General features: G+C 37.4%; 1 protein-coding gene across 5 annotated transcripts in view; it reads right to left on the minus strand.

The window, feature by feature from the left end:
- The window catches only part of LOC138180724 (lachesin), a 299,803-nt gene that overhangs the window by 132,223 nt on the left and 153,604 nt on the right, over window positions 1-13,976 (minus strand). For all 5 annotated transcript variants that reach the window (XM_069114824.1, XM_069114825.1, XM_069114826.1 and 2 more), the window contains one exon: window positions 820-1,027. In XM_069114824.1, the coding sequence (XP_068970925.1) occupies window positions 820-1,027 (208 nt within the window). The remainder of the gene's footprint in view (window positions 1-819; window positions 1,028-13,976) is intronic.

Here is a 13,976-nt window from a genome sequence, read left to right on the forward strand (position 1 = left end):
GTACAAAATGATCGGAAATGAGATGATGAGTTACTGAACAGATTCCGAGAAATGTATGTTTCTATTTGTAAACGTATCGAACGTAACGTAAACGAATTCGCATCGAATGAAATGCGCTCGTTATTTTCGTGGGAACTGGATTGTACAAAAGCAAAGCGCATTATTGTTTAACACGTCCATAGAAGGGGCCATCTTGTTTTATTTACTTACAAGCGACCGACGCCCGTGTGAAATTTTAGAAGATTCGACAGCATAGAAATTTAAACGATTATACGGATGTCGGATTCATTTCTGTTGAATATGTACAAAAGATACAATTTTTCTTGAAATTATAATTCATATATCGCTTTTTTCTTAGACAGGACACTTTTTTCCAAGGCAAAGAAAAACAGGAAGAACAACCATTCGACATGTATTTTAGCTATTTTCTAAGAAGAATCAGGTGAAAGAAATTGAAAACAATTTTGAAAGCAATATGGAATGTAAAAATTAGAAATCATTTAAATACCTCCGCAATGAACGTGTTAATAAATTTAAACATATTCAGTGTAATAAAAAAGAGGTGACACTAATGAATTGTTATAAAATTTTAAAACAAAATTGGTATACATATTGAATAAACGTGTATACGAATATGATAATTATATCATATTGTAATATGATTACTTACATATGCAATCATTTATTTATAAGGGAATAATGAAGTTCATTTAGTAGTATATGTGAATAAAAATGTCTCTAAGTATTGTTCTTTCATTTGTAAATTTTCCACTACGAACGATCTTACTAGTAAAATAATAATATTTGAAAGAGACTCACCTACGACGTGCAGATAGCCATATTGTGTTTTCGCGGTCGCTGTATTAATCTGGCACATGTACTTTCCCTTGTCGTCCTCCCGTACATCTTTGATATGTAGGAACCAGGTCCTATGCTTATCATGTGTCACGGATATCCTGGGGTTCCTGGTAATAACGTGACTTTGTACTGTCAGGATAGCGCTCTTGTCGAAAAGCATCCAGGCCACCTGAAAATGAAACGGCAATCCCGTTATGCTATAAACACGATTTACGGCCCCGTATCGATTATCATAAAATTGCAGTTTCCTATCGGAACGTCGCTAATGTCACGGGGCTCATTTATCGAGATATCAGAGTTCGCGTAGTCACGGATAATTAAGGTATTGTTTACGCACCACCGAATTGTTCGAAAAATCTCTCTTCATCGTATTAATATTTTGAAAACCGATAAATAGTTTATCAGTCATTTTTATTTGTCACATTTCGAAGACTTATGCCGGGAATCGTAATTTTATTATAATGTGTATCTTATATCTTAGAGAGGCTGAAGAACATCAAAGAGTAGTGACAGTGAGATGCAAGAAGAGACAATTAGAAGAAGAGAAAAGCGGAAAGCAAACATGGGATTTTATAAGAAGATGGGTGACCTGCGATGGTTTCGCCATCTATTTAGAAACCTGCATTTACCCGATCTTCTTCTTGCTCTTTCCTTAACGCGTTTTTCTAAGAAGTCAGTGCAATTGGATATATCATTCAACATAGGCGAATTTTTATCAACGATAAGGAATTTTCCAGTCGCTATCTTTTATTCAGATGCATCAATCCAATTATTGTTTACTAATTCCTATTTTTCACTAACAACTTAGAATCTACTCAAACCCTTTTCTATCGAAAATCAAACGTACGTAGCAAAAGTTGTGTTTTACAAATACTACGTTTGCAAATGATGTACCATTTATATGTCTTCCAAATAGATTTTTATTTAGATTACTTTTAAAATTACACGTACTTCCGACTTGAAAATATTTGTACCGTGAAATGTACATTTTCCAAAGTTCATTTATAAATTAAAAAGTTAAATTAACTTGCAAAGTTCATTTTCCGCAGAAGGAAGGTATCACATTTCAATCGTAAACCCATGGTCTTTTCAACTCAAAACTACTTACAATTAGACATCATAAATTCAACTTCGCAAACTTGTTGTGAAGTTAATTTACAAAGGAAAGAACAAAGAGAAGAAGCACGTGGCAAGTGTTACATTTTCAAAATTTCAGCAGAATTCAATGAGACTAGTTCAGCAATCATAAAAAACTGATTGAATTCTAATCACGAAGACCGATTCGCGGCTTAATCGATACAAAAGGAAATAATGACCGATACGAGAGAGAACGATCCGATGAAGAAAAGAAACTTCTCTTGGAGCTACGAAATGTCCGACAATCGTCCCTGGAGAAATAAGAAGGCCTCTTTCGCCCGTGTAAGTATACGACGCTGTTTACTTCCGATGCATTCAGTCGATACAGTCACACCTTGCAGCAGAAAATAGGTCAGTACGTTGTTACTCCGCGACATTCTTGCGATAAGTTTCGATTCCTCTTTAAGTGACCGATGTTTACGATCAGGAATAAAAGGATGAATGAAAGAAAACGGGAAGAACGTATAGATGGGAGACACATCAGTTTAATCCGTTTTTAATTCCGTGTAATTTTCGTCCTGTCTATCTAATCCTTCTTCGATTCGTCTTGTCTATCTTAACGCGAAACGATGGAAATGGTCTTTCGCTGTGTCTCTCTTTTTACAGTAATATGCCCTTTATGCTTTATACATCACAAAGGTACCCTTTTTGGTTTATATTTTCAACAATAAGATCTCTTTGCTTTCCTTCGTATAGCAGTGTATTTCCTTCACCTTGCCTAATGTACAAGCTCTCGTGACGCTGTAATGAAAGGGAAGAAAGAAAATGAGAAGTAAGGAGGAAAAAGATCCGTTTCATTTAAAATCCGCCTTTCAATAGATAACATAGTGGATGTTAAACTACTAAATCACGGCTCATCAAGTTCAGTGGTACAAAGATATCTCCTGATTGCTTGCAACTACGATTTTAACAATATGTGACTCTAAATGAAACTTTTAGAACGTTCTCTAAATGTCAAATTTGTACCATCGATAGTACGACTCAGAAACCCATCGTTTTGAGAAGAAACAACCATGACTGAGCGACTTCTCCTCACAATCGATAAGCCACGCAACATTCGCTGTCGCGACTGGGGAGAATGCAACTCCATTGCCATAGTCATAAGTCTTGGCGACCATAACCAGCGACAACGTCGGCACTGACTCGTGACAGTTCTGCGTTTCACCCCCGTTTTTCGTATTCCGTAGTGGAATTTTCACCTCGATTTATCCGGGCCGACTGTCAGCGTAACAGCGGTTATGTCTCTGCCGCAACGACCCGCGTCGAGACGACCGGCGTCGAAAGGATTCCACTCTCCAGTGCGCCGAAAAATCTGCCCGGCACTTTCGTCCAGACGTAGACGAACAACGGACATTAGTCTTCCTGAGGAACAGTGGGAACGGCGTTCTGATCGATGCCAAGCATCTCGATTCGGTCGCTCGCGAGATAGGACGAAAGCGCGCAACCGCGTTTTAGTGTCCTCGCGTGACTGGAAAATGAGAATTCTTCGAGGGAAGAATGATATCGAAAGGGGATAAGGGTAGGCGTTCATCGATAGGTGGGAGATCGGTTTGTGATATTTTGATTAGAAGATGAATGTTATTGCGTGTGTGGAATAAAAAAATGACATGAATTTTTATAGCGAGTGACTGAGTTACAAATGTCAGGGATTCGGAAAGGTAAAGTACTTGAGATTAATTATTTTACTTTGAAAGGAGTTATAGTGTTGTACTTAACTTGAAGGAAAAGAGTATTAGATAAAATATATCATATATAGTTAATTCTCAACCGTCACAAATAAGAAGCATATGGAGAAACGAATATATTTTAAAATAGAAGTTTAAAAAGATCTATTTAAAAAGAATGAGAATCGTCCGACCCAGATCAGACAACAAACCCCGTGTCTGTAACGTATCATAGAAGTGCCACTAAACGCAACCTTCGGCTCGACTTAACCACCTTTGAGGGCTTGCTAACCATGGTCGCTGAAATAGTATCGCCCCCGACCCTCGTTCCCACCCTTGTAAAACCTTCGTCACGAGCGATTGACCTCAGTGTACGCTGCCAAGTGTTCCACAGGTTCTCCCTTGGTGGTTTTCACCTCGTCATCATCGTTCAAACGCCACAAAATGCCGAAGGGACTCGGCCGACTTGTTAAACTGAATGTTACTCTTCTGTCTCGGAATGAAATGTAAAGCGGGTATCGAAAACTACAGTAGGATTATATTTACTGTCTTAGATTTTTATCGTATCACCGATTGATTCGTCGATACTTTTGTTTCTCTGTTTTTCTTTCACTTATTTTTCTCTTTTCTCGTTATTCCATCAATTCGCAATATTCACATTCGTTCGTGGAAAATGTCAATTGTGCAATATTCGTGAAAGGACCCTCTTATCAAAAGAGTACGAGATGTCATACTTTTCTATTAAACATTCCATTAAAATATAAATTGTGAACATATTCTACCATTAATTCCAAGAAAAACTACAAAAACTATCAACAATCGACTTTCCACGGCTCGTTTCGTCTTTCTTCATCTATCAAAAGAGTCAACAGTTGCTTTATGCGGCAAGTAAGATAGATGTCTGAGAAGAGATTCGCGGCAGACGATCCACGAAATGCTAAGCATTCACCAAACTTTCCACGAATCATTAATATCGTGCTATAAAATCCCTGCAGTGAATCATTGCTTTCGTTTCGGTTACTTGGCTTTCCGGGAAATCTGATGACGTCCGCAGAGAAAGTCATTAAGAGCTTATCGTAAGTTAGTAATAACGAGTATAGATTGCTTCTACTACCGCGCATTCTGCCTCTATCAAATCCCAAAAACCACGAAGGATACCAAGTTGTTTAAAAGACTATACAGCGATCGATCAATCGATTAAGAAAAGAAGAAAAAGGACAGTTACATGGTACTATTGTGTGACAGCGTTTCACTGAAGTGCATCAACATGCACGTTACGACAAAACTAAGTATGTACTTGTACCTCGGAGAGCTCGCTAGCGCGCATTGATTCCTTGCCACGGGAGGAGAGTTACAGCTTTGTTTACCACGCGGGCGACGAGATCAGCGCCATCCAGTCTGGCTCTGGTTCTCTGTATTGCCACCGTCTCTTCTTCTTTCTCCGCCAGTTCGCCTCCTTTTCCATCTCTTCCCTCGGTTTCCTTTTTCCGCGATCTTCTTCTCCTCTTTCTTTGACCGGCTGTCTGAGCCTATAGTTCGCATCAGGATCGACCCCCTTCATCTTCTCGTGCATGTTTCTTCCGCTCGAGCTTCGTAAAATACGCAAACACATACCATGACAGAGGATATGTATAAAATTGAACTGGCAATTGAAATTTTGTCCTTTTAGTAGGACTAAGTATAACGGTGGTATTTGAATTTTGTCTTCATGCAATGTATGTTATTTTCCTTCAACTTACTAAACACTTTTCCTTAACATTCCATACACTGAAATTACATAATGCTGTAACCATTATATTATCGTCAAACATTTTTAATTTACAACATCAAACGTTTACCATGCTAAATTAAATTCCTATCTCATTTTGTAAAGGTTTCCAAAAAGAAATTAGCCGCGGCATTACGTCGCGCTATAACTAGCATTACAACAAACTTTAGAATAGCTTCACGATTCTAACATCCTCTTAAAGACAGCTAAATCGTCCCTCTTCGTCGCTATATGTGGTAAGTTTCACCATGTTCCAGACTTGAACGTAATACGACCACTTAACCCGCAAGCTGTCTGACCCTCTGGCGAATAACCTTCTACCATGACGTGCCCCATGGCCCGTTTAATTGTCATACAGCTCACCGATTCCAACCGAAATTGTCGGATGAATTGCCTTGCTCGATTTTCCTTTCGATGATATTCACCGTGTACGCTCGTCACTTCAATCATATCTTTAAAATGAGATATATAAAGCTTTTGTGAAGTAGAATATTATCTTTTAAGATATTATGTTCGAAATAACGCTAAGAGGATCTGGATAAAAATGCTACCTAATGATAAAAATTTGATCAGGACTTTCATTTTCTCGCTGATATGTTTTCCTGTTAAACACACAAGTGCAATTTATTATAGTCATTGATGTCCATTTTTGTATTATATGTTCCGACTACATTGCTGTTTTGTCCGATGTGTTCATGTGCACTGTTAAATAGCTTGGAAAAAGCTGTTTTTCCTTCTTGTTGTTTATCCTGTTTCTTTCTCGAGTATGTTCTGATTGATTGCATTATCTCGATTTGCATCAATTGCATTGATGTCTCGAGTAAAGAAATATCATATGACTGGAATTTTGCAACTTGGCAGATTTCAACATGTATATATAATATACTCAATTAAAATATTAAAAACATTGATTTCTTTTGTCTCAAATTTTACAATGTAACAAAATACGATCTGTATACGAAAGTCGAGCTGTGAAATAATTAATGAAAGTAATAAAGTCCCCGTTTTACCTCTCATGGTGTCCACGCTCATTCCTTTATTCTCTCATCGAATAAATCGAGTTTCCGAGGAAGCAACACTTCACCGCATTTGCGTAAACACGTCTGGGACTTGCACAGTTGCAGTAAAGCACGAGGAAGAGGAAAAGCCGAGAAGAGAACCAGTTAACTTCCTCCAACTTCATCTGTACATCCTCGTCTGTGCGCGAACTTGGAGGATATTCGAGCACACCGTCAAAATATATGGAACGACCGCTTGTTCTTACGATTTAACAGATACTTAAGTTAGATCATTGGTTTCCACTGGAACATTCATCGTCCCTCTCATTTTCCTGTGCCGAAGCTTTTCAGAAATTTATGGAGATATTCGTAAAGATATTTTCAAAAGTATTACAGTCCATAAATTTCAGTTATATATTAACACGAACCAGAAGAAATTTGCAAGAAGTTATAAAGCGTTACGTTCAACTAAAACATCGTGGAGCAGAACAAAAAGATGAAAAATACGATAGAATAAAATAAAATTTTGAGGAAATAGATTCTTTTGTCTCAAAACCGTGATAGGAATTATTCTCGAATTGCAAACGGCTCAACAAAAATTTGATATAAAATACAAAATGGAAATAGAGTTTCTGTGTGCACTTGAACTTTTAAGGTTTTTATCGAACTTTTAAGGTTTTATTGCACCGAAGAAATCTTCTCTGCAAACATCACGATCTTCGATCGATTCGTTTGCCGCCTATTTACGCAATAATTCCCTTTGTTTGCGAAAGGGCATAACTCATTCGAACACCATGAACGATTTCTTAATAACTTATAAATATTCAAAATAATTCTATATTTAATTTATTCGTCACTTTTATTTGATATACGTAGAGAGAAAAGTCACCATATTTAAGCTACGGCTTAATTATCGTGCTTAATCATGCAACCGAATGAAAAACCGAATAAAATCAATAAAATCACTAAATTTCAGGAATCGACATTCGAGCTTATTTGATGCGAAATTTTTAGTTTATTCTTTTTCTAAATTTATTCTTCTGGCATATTTTCTCTATTTTCCTGTGCTGGTTTATAAAAGTATAGGTTATGATAAGAGTGCACGGAACATTAGCTTTTTATAGAATAAAATAATTCCAGGAATATTTAGATGAAATGAAATTAGTTTGAAATATCCGTATTATAAAAATTTGTTTCCAATGCAATTTTAATGTAATTAATATATTTTAATGTTAATTAATATAATTTCCATTTTAAATATCCGATTAATTAAATACCTTTTTAGTTGATTTTTAGAATATTGAAACGATTTATTTATGAATAGATATGTTTGCAGTGAAAAGTTTTCCTGAATCTGAAATAATTCAAATTTCATTCACGAGAAATCGCAAACTTTTCATAATAAAATTAATCAAACGCAAAAAATTTCCAAAATAGATGTACTCTTTCTCCCGATGTGATAAACAGAATAAACATTCCGCGAGTCTCATTAGATTTCAAGTAGTCAAAGTAAACGTCAATGCTGACAAGCGTAATTAGTTTCAATTTACTTCGTAAACTCGACGTGGTCGGACAGAAAATTTCAAAGTACCAGTATTTCAAAGTAAGCTACTATACAACTCGAGACGAGTTTTGCAAGCTATGCGGTAAGTAGGATTACACTTCGTTTAAGTACTTATTACAATCATTTAGCACCGTGGAAATACTTTTCATTAACAAACTTAACATCTCATTCGTAGTATAGTTTTCATGTTAATTGCAATATGCAATACGTTGAAGATGCATATACAGGTGAGATAATAAGAAGAAATCGTAATAATCGTTACTTTGAAATTTATTGACCGATTCTTTGGCATTCTTCATCTTCATAAAGAAAGGCGCAGGATTTCTGATTGTATGCTCACGCAGAAGTTCGGACAAATTCTGGTTAAAGGTATTACAACCACTTAGCCCGCAAGCTGTCAAGTCCTCCAACCTCCAAGACATCCGCTTAACTGGCATAGGAAGAGACCCGTAAGCCAGCAGGCCGGAAGTAGGTATGCACGCGAACCAAGGCCACTAAAAGCATCTGGAAACTTCCCGTCGAAGACACTAAATCGACGTACGTACAACCAGAACTATTCTCGACTACGATGGAAATAAGATTGCCCTCGATTTAACCAGCCACCGCTTATGGCTCGCTTAAACTTCACCCGTACACAATCCTCTCCGATTATCCATCGATCATTAACATCAATCAGTCTAGTCTTGTTCAAAAGAGACTGATGTTTTCGTAGTTCTATTGATCTTTTTATGATTATAAACTTGTGGAACTTAATATTAATAAATTTCAATAATGAGTACACTATATATATTTGTAATTTGACCTATTCAATACTTACTCAATACTGATCAATACTTACTTCAATACTGATTTAAATTAAAATAATCTTAATATTATTTCAATAATATAGTCGTAGAATAATTTGGAATTAATTTAACCCTTTATTCGTTAAAACGGAGTCATTTGTCTCTTGGTAGCATTTTGATTATTTCAAAAATCTCATATTTTGCTCAGTGAATAACTTGCTTTTTCATTCTTGTTGTTCAATTATTTCGTTTTTTGCCGGCGTAATGGCAAGCGAGGTGTCTTAATTTGCTTTCATTATCGGTGTGCCGAAGTTCTCGCTAAAATTCGCGGTTGAGAAGTGAGTGAGCAGATTTACGAGCACGTGAAGTTTCGTCCAAAATAGCTGTTGTAATTATTCCTTTTAATCTAAATTGCGGTCTGACAAACCAAGTGCCGGTGAAACTTACCAGCGTCAGATTTCTCGAGAATCTTCTGCATCAGAAATCGAGTTTTCTTCGAGCTGACAAAACGAACAGCGAGTTTAATCCATTTAAAAACGATACGAACATAATCGTTACATTTGTAAGTTATATTAAGCAAAATAGATGTGATAATATACGTGCATTATTTCAACTTTTCTTTATCGGTAAATTAAATACCTTAAAGTTCAAAGAAAAGAATTAACCATTTTAAAAGTTAAATCTTTTCGGTTCTGATTTGGAGGAGAAAAGCTTTATTTCCTTGTAGTTTATTTCAAAAATAATTTTCCGAAATTTTTTCCACAACATATATGCACAATTATTTTTAATTATTCTTCTTTGTTAGCAAATTGTATTTGTCTTAAAATTTAAAAAAAGTATTAATCATTCGAAGAAATCTTCGTCTCTGTTTAAAAAAAAAGAAACTCCATCTTATATATTATATATTATATATATATTATATAGTTCGTTCCAGCGTTACGAGTATAATTTCTCAAAGTTTATTTAAACTTGGTTCCATTAATCTTAAAACAAACCAATAAAGCGAATCCTTAAAGATAACCTAAATTACCATTAGCTATTAGGACAACAGGAAAATTCGTAGAAAAATTCGATATTAGCCCGATAAAAGAAACAGTTTCCCTTTCATAAAAGTGTTGGACAAAACGTACACGTTCGCCGTAAAGAAACACAAGCTTCGCGAACGAGAGAAGACTGCTCGAGGAAAAAGCCAAAACGTACATCCATCGAGGTATTTACACCGAAACAAAGACAGCCAGGCCAAACAATCGAGAGTAATTGCTGGCTAGCGAAAAACCGGTCGCTGTTTCTTGCTTCGTCGAAGAAAACCGCCGGAAGAGTTGTTTCACTCTTCCGTTCTCACTTGTCAACGCGTTCTTCCTCCTCTTTTCTTCGGGGTTTTCCGGTACCCTTTTTCGCGAATCTGATGAAACGAACAGAGAAAAAAAGGAGGCAGCCCCGAACACTAGACAGAGACAGAGTGGATGCTGCACGGCCTGGCGAAAAAACATGATTCAATTTAAAAATCATTCGCTAAGTGCTCGTGGCCCGTTGGAACGGACATTCTTTTTTTTTTTTATGAGAAACGAGAAAACATCGACGACGCGCTTCTTCCACTCGTCCATTTACCGGGGCGTGCTTTAATTCACAGTGTCCTGGCTGGCCAGCAGTAGCCATGAATTCCTTTTCGACTTTCCGACACCGAAATATGGCCGCTTGCCTGAAACTGGCAACCGGTGCGGTTTTAATAGTCAGCCGGTTTAACGCCTCGGCTGCAAAAAAACGGGTAACAAGAGGAGGGAAAAAAAGAGAAAGAAAGTAGAAGGATGAGAAAGCAAAGAGAGATGGAGTTACAGGGGTGATGGTAGAGGAGCAAATACAGCGGGAGAAGAGTGTTTGCGCGTTTATCCATCCCGTTCGATCCTCGGAGACTCGTGTCCCAGCAAGGAGAGAGGGATGATTTGTAACGAGGTCGATCGGTTTTACGAGCACCGCCAACTCCGGAAAATGTTTACCATTTGCACGCTTGAAATTTAACGCCGGGATTCTGAGGAACCTCGCTCTTGCGATGGGTATGCTTGATTGATTGATTTAAATTTGTTTCGAAAGACCGATATCAGATCACCGACTGCTGATATCGCGTGTTTCCAGACCTCGTTCGCTGCTGGATCAAATTTCATCGCAGATTGCGATACGCGTTACGTAGTACGATCTCTCCCCTTTTTTTTCTAAAGGAAGTTGATAAGTTACAATTACAGGATCGTTGGAATCGTACGTTTTTCATAGATTTCATAGGTAATTAATTTACTGTGCGAGGTGCTTCGAAATTTTTCATTTTCGAATTTTATATAGCCTCAAATGATTGATCAAAATGTAACAAATAAATATGCAATTATGAAACATTCGACGATAGTTCTAAGATATTTTTTCGTTTCTGATAACGAAACTTTGCGCATATTTCCATTTCTATCGGAACAATCTCTCATCTATTACCCGTGGTTCACAAATTACGACGTGACAATCTTCCCGTCGCATCGGCATGGCAGAGCATATACTACGGCACTAAACAAACCGAAAAGCTGATCGAATCATCTCGCAGTCGGATCGAAACGAAAGAGTTTCGCAAAAAGTCAACGAAAAAATACCACGCTTTTAACGTCGTCGCGTCGTGTCGTTCGGGTGAGATGAAAACGAGGTAAAAAAAAAAAAAGAAGAAAGAAAATAAAGTTCGAACGGAATACTGTAAATTATTCCATAACGCTCTGAAATCCCGAATATTCCACCGGTTTGTGAATTATGGTGTTCGAAAGTGCAAGAGTGAATTCCGCTACTTGGAGCCGGATCAGCGGCTAACTTCCACGCACTACCGTAAATCCACTCTTGTACTTCGAAACTCCGTAACTCACCGATCGGATCATCGGAATGATATATACATTATGGTGTGCCATCGAGACTCAAAAGCCCGCGGCTTTTTTCTCTTTCGCACTTTTCTATCCCTCTCCGTCGTTCACCCTATTCGCCCTTCTCTTTTCTACTCTTTCCTTTCGCTGTTTCAGTCCGCCTTCCTTCGGCAAACTTTGATTCGTGTTTCATTCTTCGAGCCTCTTCTCTCTTCGTAGTCCCGGAAAAACATACCACGAGCCACGAGGAATGGGATGGGATAGGATAGGAAGGTGGGGATGGATCGGAGGCTGGAGAAGGATATGTGCCCGACGACCATCGCGGTAAATGTATATTTTCTCGCATTTGGTAGTGAAATCGAATAAGGTGAGTGGAAAGAAGTGAAATTGTATGGGAAAGTACGCCAATGGAAATGGGCGGTCGACGGTCGCCATTTGTCCGCTGACAGATCACACTTTTCTCCCTGTTTGCCGCTCGTTGACTGATGGCAAATCGGCCCCGCTAACTTTATACATGCCCAGGATAAATTTTCTCGGTAATGGGAACCGGGGGAGAACCATTTTATGGTAGCGCAGCCATGAATCGCAAGCGAACATAATAAAATTCTTTCTTAACGCATCTTATCGGTTAATTCAAGAAAACGCTCGTTTGTAATTTGCGAGCTCTGTGCCGTGAATCTGCGTAAATGTACAAAATTGTTCCGCAAGCTATAATTGAGCATTAGAAATTTCTTGACACAGGTATAAAATTAAAATCTCCGCTCGAGAATAGCATCACTTTTTAGTTTGGTTTATCTTTAGCTATTTTAGCTATTGTAGGCAGTATTTTAATCTTTCCTATTTACAATGATTTCTTCCCAAACCTAATAAATATCTACATCCTTTTGGTTCGTTAGTTATTGACAAAAATACCTTCCATCTTTCCGGATCTCGTATATCGCGCTAAAAGTTAGTTTTAGAAGTCACTGACAAAACATTTACACTTCTTGCCAGGGCAAGTCGCTGGTGCATTATAAATATTAAACCCCTTCGTGCTGAAAGCGTGGTGTGTGCGCATGGTCCGACGTAAATATCCGTGATATGATGTACGCGTAACCAGCGTTAATATTAAACAGTGTGCTTACATAGCTTATATCCTACAAATGTGTTAAAACGAACGATCCTGACACTGATACGGTATTGGCCTGATGTCCGAGTGCAAAACAAACTTCGTTTCTCTCTCCCCTCCCTCGCTCCTGCTCACATTCTCTACGGAGACCTGGTTACTCTAATTAATCACTTAGGTACGATGCGCCACTATACTGGCTTTCGCGGATGTCATCTTATATTACGACACGCCACTATAGTGGCTCACTCTACTGACTCATTCTCCGTTTGAACTAAATGATCTTTTTTATTTGTCTTGCTTCGCGCTTTTCTTGCCCTCGCAACGTTCTATAACAATGTTAACAATATACAGACAGAATATATAGTCCTTGTTTTTGATACGCCAGTGTCAGATATCAATTGTTGCTTTCCGTTAAAATAAAAATACCATTATTATGCTCTTTTTATCATACCGATCCGTATCCTTCTAATTTTTTAGAATCTTCGACCTCAAAATGTCGCTTCAAATTAGAAAACGAAGAGCAATTTGAAAAACATTATCGCGCTATCAGTGTGAAAATTGTGATGTGGTCTATGTGACGTACCGTGCTTTAAAATATATCACACTCAATTGTATTATTAATTATTAAAGTAAATTATTAAAGTTAAAGTATATGCATCATATGTTTAAGAAAAATTGTAATTTAATTATAAAAAGCTTCATTCCAATGTGCTTGCGTAGAGAACAGCATTATCATTTGCCACACATTGCAGTGCTGTATATCGTTTACGCGTAATTCGCGTCAAACTCTGCCGTACAGAGAAACAGCCCCGCACAAAATTCAACCGTACCTAAGAGGTTGAGTGTATAAATGGAGATAGACTGCGTTATACATTTTGTATGAATTCTCGATCAAATTCTGGCCCTAAATATGCCAGCAACGCGGGTAACAAGAATACGCTATTTTAGAGTTCGATTCATTACGTGTATTGATATTTCCTTTTACAAAATTGACAAAATTTTGCGAGCTGCAATTGCAGATTTCCTGTGGAATTTTGAATATTATTAATTTACTTTGAATATTATTAATTGTTTATAATTATTCATAAATACTTCTCGCTACTGTATTCCCAAATTTCAATTATCTGACGCATATTAGAAAAATATACATATGCCGAAATTTATATGAAAATTGATGCAACGATATGGTACGAGCTCTACGACAAAATAAAAATT

The sequence above is a fragment of the Bombus flavifrons genome, chromosome 6, assembly GCF_040668555.2.
Source record: "Bombus flavifrons isolate JBK064 chromosome 6, iyBomFlav1_principal, whole genome shotgun sequence".
NCBI lineage: Eukaryota > Metazoa > Arthropoda > Insecta > Hymenoptera > Apidae > Bombus > Bombus flavifrons.